Below are 20,675 nucleotides of genomic sequence, written 5' to 3'. Positions count from 1 at the left end.
TCTTAAACCTGGTTATCTCCACACAAGTACACAATACAAATTATTTGAAGAACCTGATCTTGAACACACTCTTCAAAGTGCATAATTAATCAGAACTAATGTAGTCCAATTTCCTTGAATGAATCCTTGTAGATTTATCACCAAGAAAGCTTTGTCATTTTATTGTGCAAGAAACCATTATTAATCTTTTAACCATTCATCATAAAAAACAAAGATATAAAGTGACAAAGCTCCCCCTATCAACAATCTCTCCCTTTTTGGATGATGACCAACAAAAATCATGTTTTCCTTTTACTCTCTTCCTTTGGACATTAACAAAAAAATGGCAGAACAAACAAGTAAAATGGTATACATTTATGCTAAAAACATCAAAATCACTTACAAACCATTTAAGAATGTGATGCTCCCCCTGTCAAAAAGAGTTAAAGCAATATGGAAGTATGTGAGCAATATATGAATAATATCAAAATAAAGATTAGCTCAATACAACTAATTCAAAACAATATATCATAGTAGTTTGACTTGTATCAGATCAAGTATATTGATTTCAATTGATATATCAATTGATATCAGGGTCATTTTTCAATACTCATATAAAGTAAAAAATATAAACGGAAGTAACAAGTATAATAGTATAAATGACATTTATTATGCAGTAGAAAATATGATATATGTATCAGCATAGCTGCAGTAGAGATAGAAATACATGGTTTATCTTAAAATGATGCATATTTCATAATATATAATAGATTTCAAAGTGAATTTGTGTTGTATGAAACATATAACATGAATTTTACTCAGCATGTATTTCATGGCATTTTAAACTTGTTCAACAGACTAGAAATGCAGTTGTATGCTTATAAAACTAGATTCAGTCACTTAATCAATTACATTATCAGTGTAACAAATTAAAATTTGCAGTAATGGTCATGGTGGTTTTTCATTGCAGGTGCGTGGAGGAGACATGATATTGTGGTGGTCTTCTCTGGTGACACTATGACGCCTTGAACTCGCGATACATGATATTGTGGTGGTCTTCCTTTTCGATTTAGGGCTCTTTGCTCCAGGTTGTGATTTTGAACAATAATGGCTTACAATGACTTTGTGTTGTTATGTGGTGGTTGACAAAGATGGAAGGTGCAAAGATGCACCGACAACAATGGAAGGAAGCCATGATGATTTGGTGGTGAGGAGTTGAAGATGATGAGGTGGAAAGAACCCTGAACAACCACGTAAAAAAAATGGGTCACGACACTCACTAAAACTCATGTGAATATTATGTCGTTTAAATGTTATTAGGAAAAAAAACTAAATTGAACAGAAATTTTAAAAAATAAACCTATTTTAAACAAAAATTAAAAAATATGGAACAAGTAATTAAAATATATGGAACAAGTATTATATTTAAAATAACTATATATTGAAAGATTACGTGGAAAACAACTTGTTTAAAAAGTTCTTTTCGAAACACGAAATTGGAAACTAGAAAATATAGCAGTAGACAAATTCAAATTGACTTAAAAATCCAAGAGAATGAACAAAGAAAAATTGTCCTACTTAAGCTTACGTTTGAAAACGAGTTAACTTGGGAACCAAGCACATCGAAATCCTCACCACGATGCCAAATCAAACACGTTATACCACAATTATTTATTCTTATTGTACATAGAAGTTTTGCCATATAACATAAAACTCTTGCATAGGAAGAATCAAAGGTCAACACATTTTGAAGCCCTTAAATTTTAATATTACAAGGACCCAGAAAAACATGGTTATTCATCTTTTGCTAATTCCTCGAATATACTTTTGATTAATAGTTGCTCACATGAGATCATAGTAAGAATAATAAACAACAATTGTCATAAGAACTAAGGTTGTAATTAGAGAAATGATTTTAGAAAGAGTAAATGAAAGAATTTGAAAAAAATAAAAAGATGATTGTGATGTTGTTTGGATTAAAGGAGAGATAGTGTGATTTTAATAGATTTTTGATGAAAATTTATATATATGATATGATGAATATAATATATTAAAAAATCTATTTTAATGAATAAAATTAAATGATTACCATTTTACTTGAAGATAAAAATGATATAAATTTAACTATAAATAATAAAACTTATATTAAAATAAAATAAAATTTATTATTTAAAATTACAAAAATATAATTTATTATTATTATTATTATTATTTATTATTATATATTATATATATTGTATTAAACAGTTTTTTCTCATAACGTGACTTCTTATTCCACCAAACCACAAACACATAATCTGGGTGCCTCCTCCATTACTAATGTCCACACACCACAGCTTCATAACAGCAGTGACCAAACGAACTACGTTCATTAGCACCTCCTTTAAACGCATCCACAATTAGGTCTGAAAATTCAAGGAGCATTTTGTAATTTAACTTTCAGACCCTAAAGTCTGCTCAATTCACAAAGGATTATTCCTATTCTCCCTCTCGCATATCCACGCCCGCAATCTCCCCCAAATCAGTTGAAGCAAACACGAATCATGCATCGTTTTCCTTCCTTGCCAATAGTACTTACCCTGAACCAAACACACTCTTAAATATATTTACATTGGTAAAGTAATTAGACATTCAATCTTTACCTTCTTATGAGAACAAATTATGGAGTGAAAAATTGTGTTTTGTAAGTTTCAATGTCACGTTACCTTCAACTAGATTCGTCTTTAATTTAATGAGTTTGATTCCTGTCTTTTTTGGTTTGCCGCCCATGAATCATGTTTTGCTCTCTATTCGGATGAATTGAATGTTCAAGCTATGCATAGTGGTGATTCTGTTTTGAGTCTAAGAACCCCAAAGTGGGCCTTATTCACCAACAAGTCTTCTTAAGTAGAATCGTTCGATTCACCCATTTATAATTCAGAGACTACTAATTCTAAGTACATTCTGCCACTTTAGATTCCATACATGCATTGTAGTTCTAATTCTAAGTACATATTTTTTTTCATAGATCTGAAGCTTTGATCATATTTCCTTACCATTCCTAGAGAGCATAAGTCTGCATTTGCACATTAGTCCAACAGTTGCATACATTCGCATAGATCATCATCACTAGGTTGGAGTTTGACCGTTGGTTTTGCCTTAATGTTCTGTGATTAGATAAGCTCCTTCACATCTTCGCATGAGGGCTAGCTCTTGCATTTGGATACCATACATGTAGGCATTGTCTTTTAGTTTTAATTTTTTCCCCATTTCATATTTTTTAGCAAGGTTGATTATATTATGTAAAGGCTGGAAAAGTTATAGGTAAATTATAAAAGCCTAAACACAACACAGAGCCACCGCTATTAAAACCGAGGCTCAACACTGCTAGGACTAGTGTCCAGTGCACTACTAGCACCTGACACCCAAAACAAACCGTCTGGAGCTACCCAAAAAGAACAAGCCGACAACGAAACAACAGAAAATAGAGTAAGAAAACCACTAGATCCAACCAAAGAAAGGAAAAGAACACGTCTAAGGCAATAAACATCACAAAATGCCGCTCTTAAGTGTCAAATTAAGCATTTTTATAGTATCCAAGTTCATTTCTTTAGGGGTGTTTGTTTGTCCTTATTTTCTTCGTTTAGATCATTTTCATATTTTCTTGTATAAATATTAGTTGTTTTAAATATGTGTTAATAAGATCTTTTTAGACTGACTGTAAGACTCATGAAAAATATTTATAATAGTAAATTTTAGCAATTTATTAGTAATAATAATAATTTTAATGGATAGAAAAATTTAAATTTTTGGATATAAAATTTTAGTAATTCTAGAAAGATAGGTTCAAATTTTTGATAACTTATTTAGGATTTTTTTTAGAAAAGTGAATAGTGAATAGTGAATAGTGAAAAAAAAATTGAAAGGATAAAAATTCCTACGTAGCAGGGAAGGAGTTAGGATCAGAATTGATCAAGTTGATGATTAAAATATTATTTTTAAAATAATATTAAAATAATAAATAATATTAAAAAATTAATGAATAGTAAAATTTTTTACCTATAAATAGCCATGGGAGGGAAGGGTATTCTGCACGAAAAAGAAGAATCAAGTGAGAGCTTGAGAAATAGAGAAGAAAGAGTTAGGGAGAAATTTTTAGTTGCAAGAAGAGTAGAGGTTCTGAAGAGTTTTCGGGGAAACAAATTCGGAGCAAGAGAAGTCTGGAATAGAGGTAGGGGAGCTAACTTTTCTAAGCTTTTATATTCTGATTTAGTACTATTTTATTACTATTCATGTCTTGAAATTCTGTGTAAATACTGTTAATGCTTACTATTTATTTATATTGAATTTCTGTGTCAATATTATATGCTGTTATTTTGAATCTGTAAATAACAAATTTGTTAAAACTAGTTGAGGAACACTTTGGCTAAGGAAAGACTTGGTACTTAAGTTGTCCATTGTGACGCACCTCTCTCTCTTGGAAGTCTACTCGACAAGCTTTTAACTTAAATCTTGTTGAACAGATTATGTACTGTTAAACTATTGTGCAATATATCTCGTTGGAGTGAATTCATGTTATTGTGGTAGATACGAAATTATGAATTTTAATTGTGTTGATTGTAATTTATTATATTGGATTTGAATTTATGCGCCTGAACATGATATGAGTATTATGGGGAGATTTCGTAATGGTATAATGTGAGTTGAGGAATGTGAGCATTGTATGAGTCTCGTGGAGAGATTCTGTAATGATGTGGTAATTGTGTATATGTTGATGTTGAGGGTCCTGTAGTTGGAGGTTATCCTGATACTCTAATAATCATCTAGTCTCAAGTAGAGAAGGATAAATTATGTGGTGAGAGGAGCAGGAAGTCCTGGTCTATGTGCCGTTTTTGGACATAGTGTTGAGGACTAACCTTGTGAATGGTGTGGAGTATTTTGGAAGTGTATTTGTAAGAAGAAGTAGAAGTCATCACAAATGCATAACCTCTCGTGACCGCTCATCAACGTATCATCCGGATGAGTGTCTTTTGGGTATTGTGGAACAAGTGTTTAATAGGAATTGTGGTATGATGGTTTGAGGGTGTATGACATAATTATTATATGATGTTAGTATCAAAGCAATTATGCATGTTTTATAAATGATTTGTTGCATGTTAGCTCACCCTACTTGTTTGTGTTTGGGTATGTACGATGATCGTATAATTCGTTATACGGGAGTAGATGAAGGAATGTCGTCTGATCTAGTACCAATGAAGAAAGAGATTGAAGAATAAGTTAGAAGAATTCGAGTTATATTTAGGAGTTTATAGTTGAAATCTGAGTTTAAAATATGTATAGACATATATCAACTATAAATTTTTAAGTGTGAGATTTCGAGATGTTACCGTGAATGAAATGTTACAATATATAAATTATGAATTATTCAGTGTGAGATATTGGGATGTTACACTGACTTTTGGTTCAATATGTTTTGTATGATGATACTTCGACTCTATTTGATTAAATCTTTCTGTGGCTTAAATAATTTGAGTTATGAATATACTTTTTAATTGACTTGATATAGGACTTCAGAAAATGTAAAACTTAGAAGTGATATTGTAATAAGATTTAAGTATGTTTGAATGGGAATTGCATGTTTTTATAAGATGTGGTATAACTTAGTTGGTGAGAGTTCTTTGATGGGTTAAGTTGTTGTCTTGACTAGAGAATATATTTTATGTTATTTATTAGATTTACGAAGACCTTTAACTATATTATTGCTAAGGGACTAAAATGTTTTTTCCCTTTTATTGTTTTAAGTTTGGAAACTAATATTTAGTATCTAAAGCCACATAAGTACGTAAGTTAGATGAAGTTAATAGGCAGTTACGAACGTTGAACTTGGAAGAGAGCATAATCTAAACCGTAAATATCAATATGTCAACCTATGTACTCCAACCTAGTACGGTTTGGCCTGCCTGATTGTATTCTCTTGTTATTATCATGATGTGTGTATCTTAAAGTAGGGGTTAGTTTGGCATTCAATTTTATAGACAGTGTGGTCTGATGCATTATTTCTAATAGAAGATGTTGTTTAGGTAGGATAAGTTTCCTTGGTTCATGTTATTTGATGATTCTGGTGTTGATGGGTTCCAATAGCTCTTTTGGCAATTCCAATATGATTACTTATGTTAATTTTGTAGGGCTAAGTCAATAAATATAATGTTATAAGGTTTTAGTGTGAAGCCATTACTACAAGGCATATTCCTTTCATTCAGATGGTTGTAGGGTCTAACCCAAGAGCTAGTGTTGTAATAGGGTCGGGTAGGGTTGCCAAGTGAAAGAAAATGTTATCCTTATTACTATGTTCCCTTTTTTCTTCTTTGGATTGCCTACTTCTTTGGTTTGAAATAAGAGCTTCTTGTTCATAAATTAGACACAAAATAACGAGGATTAATGGTATATTTAGATTAGTGTAATCCAAAATATAATTATTTACAAAAGTAAGATAAAAATGAAGACTAACTAGGCTAAAAGTTAGAAAATGGTTAATCTTGTTTATATAAGATAGCAAAAATAATGGTAAAAATTTAACGTTATCATATGTAAACCCCAAAGGTAATTTGTTTGGTAGAATATTATAGATTGTATACAATGAATATGTGTCCTCTAAGAATTGACCTATGTTATGATCTATATAAAAAAATTTAGAGAAACTTAGTACCTTATTCATTCCGACATTGAATATCAGTACATTACTTTATCAAAACCTATTTATGTCTAACAACTTGTCAACTTACCTATTATTTAATGTTTAACCACTATTTATTTACCATTGATCATGTTTCGCTCAGGTTCATTATCTTTAGTGACTCTAGCCCAACTCCATGCTTAAAGCATCTCTTCTTTGATCCCACGTTAGACATTTATAATTTGACCTCATACCTTGATATATTATTTATTGACAATTATCTAAGCATGTGTAGCACGGTTTTCAAAATAGAGCATCTCTAGCTTAATTTCACGCCTTGATAATTTATATCTTAATTTCACACCTTGATCATCATAGCTCAACACTAAGTTAAGGTTCTTTAACTTAGCTTCTCACCTTGATTATTTCAGACCTTCTATCTTGAGTAAAGTGATAAGCAAGAAAATGTGCTTTTATTAACCTCAAAACTAAAGCATCTCTAACTCTACTTTAGGACTTGAGCATCTTTATCCTACCTCTGACAATTGAGGATCCTTAGCTTGACCTTATACCTTGAGCATCTCTAATTCAATATTATGCCTTGATCAATTTTTATTAACAAACACGAAAACATGTTTAGCTTGACTTCTCATCTTGAGCATCACAAGTTTAGCTCCACACCTTGAGCATTTGTATATTAACTCCACACTTTTAGTATTCCTATAGCTTGACTCCATTCCTTAAGCATATCAACCTTGGCCACATTCCTTTAGCATCTCAAGCTTGGCTTCTTGCTTTGAGAATTTCAAGCTTGGTGTCTTGCCTTAATCATCTGAAGCTTGAACTCTAGTCTAAAGCATCTCAAGTTTGGCCTCTTGATTGTAACATCTATAAATCACTCACACACCTTAAGCGGTTTTTCTATCAAAGGAGTATATGAATGCTCTTAAAATACATTAAAAGCTAAATGTTAAGTTATATATAAAAAGTAAACGCTCTTAGTGAGCATTAATAGGAAAAATCCAAGTTACAAATATAAAATGCATAAATGATCTTAGTAAGCATTAAGAGTGTTATTTCCAAATGGGGTTTTCCTTTATCTTCCAAATACACTTTTAAATTGTGATTTTTTGGTTATTCATGTGAAAAGAAAAAAACAACACAAAAAGGGAAATTGAACTATGTTTAAATTGTTTTTTAGTTGTATCGTTTGTATAATCCATATCAAACAATACTTAGAAGGTTGTAAGATGATATATAAAAACATAATTGTACAATTTATTTGAACTTTTCCTTCCTTTTTTTATTTAGTTTATCAGTTAATAACATGCAAGAGATAAGGAAAGAAAAAAAATACTCACAAAGGTTATAAAGTTTTGCCTAATCACACATATCCTACATCTAATTCTTAATCAAAGTTTCACTAAGCAAACTTAGACTTTGAAGTACAAACATGTATTATTTTACCAATATATTTTTGTTCAACAAAGTATTTTTTTAGCAAGGTCAAACTGGAATATTTTTTGATGGCCAACCAATTATGGTTGAGTTTCCTTGAAGTATTCTTTCCATAAGACACTTCTAGCTTAACTAAACATCCTTTTGATAAAGCACTCCTAACTTATTCAAACAAAAGATTCAGTGATCAATATATTACAATCTAGCTAATGAGAGAGGATAACATATTTTGACGTATACATTGGTTGGACTGTCTCAACTTGTTTGTTGGGTGAAACACACACTAGTGAAGAATCGGTCTTTAACGTCACTCCATAAACGTCGGATCACAAAATAATCAATGTAAATTATTGACCGGTGGCATTGTCGTAAATAACTTGGCATATAGACGTCGGTTAGGGGGGTCCCCGACGTCTATAATATTATAAACGTCGGTGCCCCTCCTAACAGACGTTTATATGTCTGACAGGTAGATGAAAAATTCTTTTTTTTCGCAATATAGATGTCTTATCCCTCCATCCCCGACGTCTATATACGATTATCGACGTCGACCCCCTGTCACAGACATCTATATGTCTGACAGGTAGGTGAAAAGTTTTTTTTCGTCATATAAACGTTTGATCCCGCCATTCGAAGTCTAAATGGCCTAACAGGGTAGGTGAAAAGTTGTTTTGGACGTCGGCACCCCTTACGTCCGACGTCTATATAAACCACAAATATTAATTTTTAAATCGAATAGACGTCGGCAAGGTTGTCAAACTCGAGAGTTTACGTAAACTTGTGAGAGTCCAGTAAACTCGACTTGTAAACTCGACTCGTAAACTCATAAGAGTTTACTTTGTATGAAAAAAATATAAATAACATTCTAATTCAAATAAGATAACAAAATTATATAAATTGAAATACATAAGTTCATAGAAATATTGTTCATAAAGATATAATGTAAAATATAAATTGAAATGTCAAAGTCTCTATGCCTAATCCTCTAATCCTCTAATAATGGCATCATCATCTCCATCATCATCATCATCTAACTCTTCCTCTAATGAATGTTGTGCTTGTGCATCCTCATTGTTCTCAAATGTTATGTTATCAAGATCAAGAGCATCTAAAACAGGATCTGTTGTTGCTCCATCTAAGTGAACATTTTCACTATCATTTTCACCTTCAACTTGATCAATCTCAACAACATCATCTGTCTCTTCAGCTATCCATTCATCATCTGATTCTATGTCATCAAATGGAAGAGCTATAGTTTTTCGAATCTGTCTACTTTTCAGCTTGGAGTTATACATCACATAAACTAAATCATTCATCTTTTTTTGATGTAAACGATTCCTTCTCTTTGTATGAACCTAAAATGAAAGATAATATTTTTAGTGAAGATATAAACATAATAAAGGAATTTATAAATTAAAAATAATTTAAATTACCATTTCAAATGAACTCCAATTACGCTCACATCCAGAAGAACTACAAGTCAAGCTTAGAGTTCGAATAGCAAATCTTTTCAACTCTGGAGTTCCATTGTAACATCCCAATAACTCACGCTGGATAATTCATAATTTATATATTGTAACATTACATTTACGGTAATATCCCGTAATCTCACACTTATAAATTCATAATTAATATATGTCTACACATGTTTTAAACTCAAATTTCAACTATAAACTCATAAATATAATTCGAATTCTTCTAACTTATTCTTCTGTCTCTCTCTTCATTGGCACTGGATCAGACGACATTCCTTCATCTGCTCCCGTATAACGAATTATACGATCATCGCACATACCCAAACAAAACAAACACAAACAAGTAGGGTGAGCTAACATGCAACAAATCATTTATAAAACATATATAATTACCTTGATATAAACATCATATAATAATTATGTTCGACACCCTCATACCACAATTCCTATTAGATACTCGTCTCACAATACCCAATAGACACCACAATACCCAATAGACACTCATTCCACAATACTCAATAGACACTTATCCCAACGATATGTTGATGAGCGGTCAACGGGAGGTTCCGCACTTGTGATGTCATTCTTAGTCCCCTCACTATGTCCAAAACCGGCACATAGACCAGGACATCCTGCCCTCCATACCATTCACAAGGTTAGTCCCCTCACTATGTCCTAAACCGGCACATAGACCAGGACCTCCTGCCCCTCTCACCACATAATTCATCATTCTCTACTTGAGACTGAATGATTATTAGAGTATCAGGATAACCTCCAACTACGGGACCCTCAACATCAACATATACATAAATACCATAACATTACTGAATCTCTCCACGAAACTCATACCATGCTCACATTCCTTAACTCATTACGAAATCTCACCACAATCCTCATACACATACCATAACATTACAGAATCTCTCCGCGAGACTCATACCATACTCACATTCCTCAACTCATATTATACCCTTACGACATCTCCCCGTAATACTCATACATGTTCAGATGCATAAATTCAAATTCAATATAATAAAATGCAATCATCACAATTATAATTCATAATTCCATATCTACCACAATAACATGAATTCATCAGACATTTCCATTCCAACCAGATATATTGCACAATAATTTAACAGTACAAAATCTGTTCAATAGGATTTAAGTTAAAAACTTGTCGAGTAGACTTCCAGGAAAGAGAGGTGCGTCACAATGGACAACTTAAGTACCAAGTCTTTCCTTAGCCAAAGTGTTCCTCAACTAGTTTTTAACAAATTTCTTATTTACAGATTCAAAACAACAACATATAATATTTACACCGAATTTCAACATAGATAAACATACAGTAAGCATTAACAGTATTCACACAGAATTTCAAGACATGAATAGTAATAAAACAATACTAAATCATATTATAAAAGCATAAAAAGGTTAGCTCCCCTACCTCTATTCCAGACGTCTCTTGCTCTGAATTTATTTCTCCGAAACCTTTCAGAACCTCTACCCTTCTTGCAACTAAAAATTTCTCTCTAACTTTCTCTCACTTGATTTCTCTTCTCTTGGTGCAAAATACCCTTCCCTCCCATGGCTATTTATAGTAAAAAAAAAATTTACTATTCATTAATATTTTAATATTATTTATTATTTTAATATTATTTAAAAATAATATTTTAATCATTTACTCACCAAATCTGATCCTAGTTTCTTCCATATTAAGAAATCCTAATTTCTTCCATGCTAAGGAATCCTAATGCTGAAAATTTATTTTTACTATCCACTTTTTACTATTTACTATTTACTTTTTACTATTCAATTTAAAAAAATTTACTAAATAAGTTACCAAAAATTTGAACCTCTCCTTCTGAAATTACTAAAATTTTATATCCAAAATTTACATTTTTCTATCCATTAAAATTATTATTACTAATAAAATACTAAAATTTACTACTATAAATATTTTCTTTTTCATGGGTCTTACATTCTCCCCAACAACAAAAATTTTCGTCCTCGAAAATTCAATACATCAAGAAAATAGTTGAGGGTATAATTGCTTCATTTCTTCTTCTAACTCCCATGTAGAGTCACGTGTTCTCCTATCCCAAACTACCCTGACTAAATTGATAATTTTTTTTTTCTAAGTTCCTTTGTCTCTTATAGAAACAGGTTGTACTTCCACTGAGAGATCTTCTCGGATTTGAATATCTTCTATTTCTAAAATGTGTGAAGGATCAGGTAGATACTTTCTCAGTTAAGTAACATTAAAACTAAATTAATGTTGACTAATGTGCTTAAGAGAAATTTCCTCATGCGAAGAGCTTCTCCCATGGTTGAACTTACTAACAAGAAGATATTACTCTAACGGTTTTCTCCTAAAATCAACATATGACTTCTACCTACTGACATTCCTAAGTCATAATTGACTTAATAATAGACCCAAAATCTCCTCCTTTTACAAAAACTTTTTAATTTAAAATCTCATCACCTAAATACAAAACAAAAATAATCAACCATTAACTTCCATACCAGATTTATGTAACCTAACCACTTATGCCAAATCATCACTTATAGCTCAAAACTTTCAATTTACCAACTTCCAACTTTGTACTCTAACCTATAATTTCAATATAAATTTAGTATATTGAAACTTTGTACTCTAACCTATAATTCCAACTTTGTACTCTAACCTATAATTTTTTTTTTTTTTTGAAAGAAGGATGACCAGTACTGTGACAACAGACGGTGGCAACGACCGAAACTGTGGTTACAGTTGAAAGCTTTGGCTATAAATCGAGCGCTCCTCCGTGTCGGCCGACATTTCAGTCTGATCACTCTCTCTCTCTTGCTCTCCCTTTCTCTCTCTATCTTGAGTGTCTAGATCTGCGAGGAGCTTCTGTCCCTGCGTGCCTTCGAAGGCGTCCGAGTCCTCCGACGAGCTTCTGTAAGCCCTTCTTCTCCGGGTAAGTCCTTTTTCCTTCTTTCTTTCCTTCTTTGATGTTTTTCCTTTCCTTCCTTCTCTTTAAGCTTTTCCGCTCTTCTTTATGCTTTCTCTCCTTTTCTTCCCCTCTTTCCTTTAAACTTTTTCGTGTTTCCCTTTCCTTATTCCCTTTAAATTTTCCGTTTGTTGTTCTTTCTGCCTTCATGTTGTTTTCTTCGTTCCCTTACGCTTTCCAGTTTTTCTTTTAAGCTTTCATTTGCTTTCATTTTTTTTTTTCAGTATTATTTGTCCTCTTCCTTTCCTGCCTCCTTTATTTGCTTTCTTCTTCTTTTTCTTTGTTCCCTTTTTATTAACTTAAAAATAATAACACACTGTCTTAAACTAAGGGGTATATAGGCTGGAAACCAGACGTTAATCTCCCTTCGTTTGAAGGTATGGTAGAGACAATCGGGTAGAACAACGCCACGTACCCCATAAAAACAGAAAACTTAAAAGAGAATTTTATTTGTATGAACTGGACATGGACAATATGGACAGAAGATTTTATTTGTATGAACTGGACATGGACAATATGGACTTAGATCCGTTTAGGAACCTTTGCGAGGTCCATGAAACAGATCACAAACTGGACAATAAGACTCGAAAGACCCAATACAAAGAACAAAATTAGCTTAAAAGAAACAGAATGGAAGAAGACATTAGACTATGAACATAGTATTTTTGTTATTTATGGTTTGTTTTTTTTTATTTTTTTTTTATTATTATTTATTTAGACAAATTATAGAAGAGAAATAAATGAGAAGGGAATGGAGATGGAGAGACAGACTTGCCCAAGGTGGCGTCCGACACACGACCAAATCAGGATAATGACAAACATTTACGATTACGGAGTCTCCCACCCAAGTCGAGCTCAGATTTTTGAGATCGCTGCTCGACTCAGGGCATTCGGAGAAGCGGGGGAGTACAATGTCCAGTGCTGGTTTAACAACCATGGGAATAGAGTAAGACGTTGGCAGGCGGAATTGGACCCTACCGACACTATCTTTTCTTTGCTGCCGCGATACATGTATGGTAAGACCCTAACTTCATCCCTGTCTTTTTAATTTTTTTTTTCTCTCTCTCCCTTCTTTTGACACAATTATTTATTTATTTATTTATTTTTTTAATTTTTTTTTGGAGAAACCGATTGGGTAGTTATGAGGGCACCGAAGCTGCTGGATCTGTTCCCCATTCCGATCATCATCGACGACGAAAGAGATGAACGACAAATCCCTCCACCCATGCCTCCTGCATTCCGTACCAGAGCTCCCTCGACGGAGCTTACCCTAAGATCACCACCCAGTAACCACTTTCCATTTTAAAGTTTTATATTTTTAGTTTTTTTTTTTTTTTTTTTTTTATTTTATTTTATTTATCCCTAACTACTATTATTTTTGCACCACCAGAGATCTTTCATGGGTAATTCCACAGGCTCCAAGGCTCCTAGATCTCTTTCCCATCCCCGCTATATATAAAGAAGAAGAGAAAGTTACTCAACCCATGCCGTTTCGTATCAAAGTCCCTTCCACAGAGCTTTCTTTGAGATTGTTGTTTGCCGATCAATAGTTTCCTTAAGGAGACTATTTTTATTTATTTATTATATTTTTATGGACTGTACTCTTAACGGTCACTTGTGGCCGACACTTGAACATTTTATTTTTATTTATGTACTGTGATCTTTATCTGCTTTGTTTTATATTCTAGTTAATGATTTTTTTTTTCATAATGAAATTAATATTATCTTATGTTTTTCCTTGATTCATTTAGTCTAAACATCTTCTTATTATCTTTATATGTGTCTTAGTCGATTTAATTTGCAATGGTAGTTATTACTTAATTCACTTAACTGGTATCTACACTTAAAATTTTAAGACCTATTCTAATATAATTTAGTACACTATCCAGAATTACTTTAGCCTTATAACTCGTAATCCTATACCCTAAAATTATAAATTACACAAGTAAATGACAAATAATAGTTGAGAATGCATCAAACATGTTTATAAATTTGAAGTTCACTCAAAACAACCACGAATCGCTATACCATAAAATAATAACAAGCAGTATATGTTCATCATATGAATTATGAAATCATGAGCAGTCGTATACTAGACATAATATATGTAAATTTCACATAAACTAATAATAAAAGATAATATCATGTGAAAACCAGTAGCAAAAGATTGACTTCATTTACTTAATTAATTTATAATTCATAAACATATACGCATCGTAATTCCCTAGTAATTAATTTCAATTTTCTCATTCGGTACACATACTAAAAACTAGATGAGTTCACTCCCCAAACCCTTGCCAAGCTAAGTATATTACATGTTTCACGGTTGGGTTGGGTGCGGGTTATTTCTCTGTTCACACAGAGAATTATTGTTATTACGTTTTATAATGAGTTCGTAGGATAATTTCACTCCTCACACCACTGATATACAGAACATGATTGATTCCTTTAACCTTGTTACACTAATGCTTTCCCAAAGCTCTCTTTATTCTAGCCTTTGAACTCAACTCTTCTTGTGTAACGTAAGATATCTCACCTCTTCATTTTGTTCTCGAAAACTTCCTAAAACATTACTTCTAAACACTAACATCTTCACTCATCCTTTGAAACCTAAACTCTGGTATTATATCTCCCTATTTTCGAAGGCTTTAACTAATTGTAATATCTTTCTTCAAACCCTCAGAATTAAGAAAGAAAAATCATCTATGGTAAAAGTCATGGTAGTTAGACACAATACTTTACTATCTAGATTTGGAGGAAATGGTAAATTATACCATTTAGACTCAATTCTTCATAGAGAAGACACGGAAGACCCACAACACAGAGGTCATCCTAAGGACGAACTGCTCTGATACCATTAATGTAACATCCCAATAACTCACGCTGGATAATTCATAATTTATATATTGTAACATTACATTTACGGTAATATCCCGTAATCTCACACTTATAAATTCATAATTAATATATGTCTAGACATGTTTTAAACTCAAATTTCAACTATAAACTCATAAATATAATTCGAATTCTTCTAACTTATTCTTCTGTCTCTCTCTTCATTGGCACTGGATCAGACGACATTCCTTCATCTGCTCCCGTATAACGAATTATACGATCATCGCACATACCCAAACAAAACAAACACAAACAAGTAGGGTGAGCTAACATGCAACAAATCATTTATAAAACATATATAATTACCTTGATATAAACATCATATAATAATTATGTTCGACACCCTCATACCACAATTCCTATTAGATACTCGTCTCACAATACCCAATAGACACCACAATACCCAATAGACACTCATTCCACAATACTCAATAGACACTTATCCCAACGATATGTTGATGAGCGGTCAACGGGAGGTTCCGCACTTGTGATGTCATTCTTAGTCCCCTCACTATGTCCAAAACCGGCACATAGACCAGGACATCCTGCCCTCCATACCATTCACAAGGTTAGTCCCCTCACTATGTCCTAAACCGGCACATAGACCAGGACCTCCTGCCCCTCTCACCACATAATTCATCATTCTCTACTTGAGACTGAATGATTATTAGAGTATCAGGATAACCTCCAACTACGGGACCCTCAACATCAACATATACATAAATACCATAACATTACTGAATCTCTCCACGAAACTCATACCATGCTCACATTCCTTAACTCATTACGAAATCTCACCACAATCCTCATACACATACCATAACATTACAGAATCTCTCCGCGAGACTCATACCATACTCACATTCCTCAACTCATATTATACCCTTACGACATCTCCCCGTAATACTCATACATGTTCAGATGCATAAATTCAAATTCAATATAATAAAATGCAATCATCACAATTATAATTCATAATTCCATATCTACCACAATAACATGAATTCATCAGACATTTCCATTCCAACCAGATATATTGCACAATAATTTAACAATACAAAATCTGTTCAATAGGATTTAAGTTAAAAACTTGTCGAGTAGACTTCCAGGAAAGAGAGGTGCGTCACAATGGACAACTTAAGTACCAAGTCTTTCCTTAGCCAAAGTGTTCCTCAACTAGTTTTTAACAAATTTCTTATTTACAGATTCAAAACAACAACATATAATATTTACACCGAATTTCAACATAGATAAACATACAGTAAGCATTAACAGTATTCACACAGAATTTCAAGACATGAATAGTAATAAAACAATACTAAATCATATTATAAAAGCATAAAAAGGTTAGCTCCCCTACCTCTATTCCAGACGTCTCTTGCTCTGAATTTATTTCTCCGAAACCTTTCAGAACCTCTACCCTTCTTGCAACTAAAAATTTCTCTCTAACTTTCTCTCACTTGATTTCTCTTCTCTTGGTGCAAAATACCCTTCCCTCCCATGGCTATTTATAGTAAAAAAAAAATTTACTATTCATTAATATTTTAATATTATTTATTATTTTAATATTATTTAAAAATAATATTTTAATCATTTACTCACCAAATCTGATCCTAGTTTCTTCCATATTAAGAAATCCTAATTTCTTCCATGCTAAGGAATCCTAATGCTGAAAATTTATTTTTACTATTCACTTTTTACTATTTACTATTTACTTTTTACTATTCAATTTAAAAAAATTTACTAAATAAGTTACCAAAAATTTGAACCTCTCCTTCTAAAATTACTAAAATTTTATATCCAAAATTTACATTTTTCTATCCATTAAAATTATTATTACTAATAAAATACTAAAATTTACTACTATAAATATTTTCTTTTTCATGGGTCTTACATCCATCACCAAACATGTCCCACCATTCCCCAGGATTTAACTCTTTCCTACACTCTTTTGCATCTTCCATTCCAAACAGGCCTCTAGCATTATGAAATTCAACAATTTGTAACAGTCCATCTCTTCATAAATGAAACCCATTGCAGGTTTTACATCTAAGTCCACTAATCTTAAGACAACCATGAGAGGGGCAGCAGCTTTCAAGTATATAGAGACATTCTTCCAAAATCGGCTATCTAATACTACATGTGCTACTTTTCTCCCCTCTTGTGAAGTTCCAAACTTGCTTGTCTTCCATTCCTCAGAGATGAACATGGTCAACAACGATGCCTTCAATTCATGAAGACAAGCAAGAGTTAAATAAGTTGTGGCAAATCTAGTCACACCCGGTCTTATAAGGTCTCTACCTTTAGTAAACTTTTTCAATAAGGAAATCAACATTGATCTCCCATAAATGTAAGTTGTAATTTTTCTTCCCTTCTTAATGGTCAATTCATGGACCTTCAAATTTTTTTCAAAATCTTCGAATATCAAATCAATGCAATGTACTGCACATGGAGTCCAATACAATTTTTCCCTCTTTTGCATCAACAACTCTCCGGCTGCCTTGAAATTTGCAGCATTATCAGTGACAACTTGAACAACATTTTCTTCTCCAACAAACTCGACAACATCATCCAACATTTTGAAAACTTTATCAGCTGTTTTTGAAATGTTTGAAGTGTCAAGTGAATAAAGAAAAATCGTCCCTCTAGGACTATTCACCAAGAAGTTGCAAATAGAACGTCTTTTTCTATCCGTCCAACCATCAGACATAATTGTACATCCAGTTTTCTTCCACTCCTCCTTATATTCCTCAAGATTTGCATCTGTTTTCTTCACAGCTTGTTTCAAGAGCTTCTCTCTAATATCATGATAAGATGGTGGTTTGTATCCAACTCCATACTTACCAATCATTTCACACATCTTTGCAAATGCTGGATTTCTAATTACATTGAAAGGAATGGCACTGGTGTAAAAGAATTCAGCAACTTGAGCATCAACTTCTTCTTTGTATCCTTTTTTCATCATTTGATTTATAGTTGCTTGAACTCCCCCCTTACTAGTAGTAGCAACTTTTTCTTTTCCTTTAAAACCGAATACCTTGTGTCCTCCTTCAAAATTTTCACTTTCTTCCTCGTCTTCACCGATATTTATCTTTCTTTTCTTTAATGAAGCATTCTTAGCTTCTGCAACTACTTTTATCATCAAATTTTTTATTTCATTCGGAACAGAAGCACAAGGCTCAGAATCTTCTCTAGTTCCAGCAAGATGATGCTTAAATCTAAATATGCCTCCACTTACAATCTTTGAGCAATAGTTGCATTTCACTTTTCTTCCATTACCATTAACATCAAATCCATGTTTCCATCCAATATCAGATCGGTTTCCTGGAGCATTTTTACTTCTACTTCTACTAACTGATGAAGATACACTTGGATTAACTTCTCCTGAATTTGATGCGTTTCCCGACATAGTGAGGTAAGCTTTTTCACTACAAATATAAAAAATAAAAAGTCCAAAAGTTTAAAAATATTGTGGCAGCACGGTTTTTTAACAATGCAGTATGCAACACTTTATTTTTGAAAAAAATAAAAGGAATGATGTTGTAAAGTGGTGCAGTGCCCGTAACATACTATTATGTTGCAGCTGGAAAACAAAACAATATTTAAAATACGTGTTGTTGTTGCATACCAATGAACCCCACATAAAATTATTAAAAAAATATTTGCTGTAGTACAGTGCTCGTAACATCAACTTTGCTTAAAATCAATAAAATATTATAAGTTGCAGTGCCCGTGAACTCAACTTTACTTAAAATCAATAAAATATTACAAGTTGCAGTGCCCGTGACGTGAACCCAAAGTATTGCAGTGCCATAAAAATGTTTAAAAAATATGTTGTTGGCCCGTGACATCAACTCAACTTAAAATCAATAAAAAAAATCATGTTGCAGTGCTTGTGAGTGCCAGAAAGTGTTTAAAATATATGTGAGGGAGGTAAGGTCGAACGTGATAGAGGGTTTGCACTTACAGAACGATGAGAACGAAGGTGCGACGGAGGCTGAGTTCGAAAGTCGAGATCGACGACGCGACAGACTGCGAACCTGATGGACGAGAAAGCGACGAAAGACGAGATCGAACGAGATAGAATGCGAGAGTGCGAGAAAGAAGATGAACAGTGAGTGAATCTTTTATAAATCCTAATCTGATGCGTCCTAAAAACGTAGCCGTTTTGCGTTTTCAAATTTTTTTTCCAAACTCGCAAAATCGGAACCAAAATCGCGATTTTAGGCGAGTTTAGCGAGTCAACAACCGAGTCTACCGATCCTACTGTAAAAACGAGTTTGCTTACGAGTTAACTCGAAAGCATTGTCTGAACTCGTAAACTCGGTCGAGTTAACGAGTTAACTCGCATTTTCGATAACCGTGGACGTCGGTGCACCCTGTGCCTGACATCTTGGTTCCTGTTAAATCAGAAATCGAACCCGTGGTTACGCGCACTTCATCGTCTTCCTTCTCGCCTTTTCTCTCCGCGACATTACATTGCCAGGTGCGTTTTGTCTCTTTTGATCCGTTTAAACTTACTTTTACTCCGATTAAATTAGTCTTTGATGGATTATCTTCCATTTGAACCAATTAAAATGAGTTTTCGTTGTGTTTTGGTGTAGTTTTTCTCGTGTCTTTGGGTAGCATAGTAGTACCTTCTCCCTTTGCTAGTTTCCTCGTAAGAAAAGCTTGCGTCTTTTGGATGTCTTATAGCATTTCAACCCAAAACCGAACTTGGGTCCTTGCCTAGTTCTCATGTCACCGTATTCGTTTTCATTGCAGGTTGGAATCGAACTAGGCAAGGACCCAGATTCGGTTTTCGGTTGAAATGCAATAAGAGATCCAAAAGACGCAAGTTTTTCTTATGAAGAACTAGCAAAGGAAGAAGGTGCTACTACGCTACTCAAAGACACGAGCTGTAGTAGACGTCAGTTAATGCCATGTTCGACCTTTATAGAGCCCTTAGACGTCGGTTTTGGTATAATCTGACGTCTATAAAGACGTCGGACCTGTAGAGACTGACGTCCCATTAACGTCAACCATAAAGACGTCGGATCAAAATTTGACGTTAAAAGCTCAAAATAACAGACGTCTAAAGCCCTTTCTGCACTAGTGACATAAAATATCATTGTAAAGCTTTTAAAGCATATGAAAATTTTAGTAGAGTTTTTACTCTTGTGAATAATAGCTCTTTTATTTTGATATTTTTCTTCAAAAGATGTCTTTATATAGGCTTAAGAA

The 20,675-nt window shown here is 33.1% G+C and overlaps 2 protein-coding genes across 2 annotated transcripts; both read right to left on the bottom strand.

Moving 5' to 3' along the window:
* Positions 1-9,056: 9,056 nt before the first annotated feature.
* On the bottom strand, positions 9,057-9,597 carry LOC148197754 (uncharacterized). Its single transcript, XM_088091562.1, has 2 exons — positions 9,523-9,597; positions 9,057-9,444 (listed from the first exon to the last, which is right to left on the bottom strand). The coding sequence occupies exons 1-2, from the start codon at positions 9,523-9,525 to the stop codon at positions 9,067-9,069; spliced, it is 381 nt and encodes a 126-aa protein (XP_087947688.1). The 5' UTR covers positions 9,526-9,597; the 3' UTR covers positions 9,057-9,066.
* Positions 9,598-17,382: 7,785 nt separating this feature from the next.
* On the bottom strand, positions 17,383-18,414 carry LOC148197753 (uncharacterized). The gene has a single exon (XM_088115626.1). It carries the CDS (start codon positions 18,412-18,414, stop codon positions 17,383-17,385), a length of 1,032 nt encoding a protein of 343 aa, XP_087971752.1.
* Between the last annotated feature and the right edge of the window lie 2,261 nt (positions 18,415-20,675).

The sequence above is a fragment of the Vigna umbellata genome, chromosome 5 (genome assembly GCF_029865625.1).
Source record: "Vigna umbellata cultivar VRB3 chromosome 5, Vumbellata_1.0, whole genome shotgun sequence".
Lineage (NCBI taxonomy): Eukaryota > Viridiplantae > Streptophyta > Magnoliopsida > Fabales > Fabaceae > Vigna > Vigna umbellata.
The sequence above is the reverse complement of the archived record's forward strand: the minus strand, read 5'-3'. Positions and strand labels throughout refer to the sequence as shown.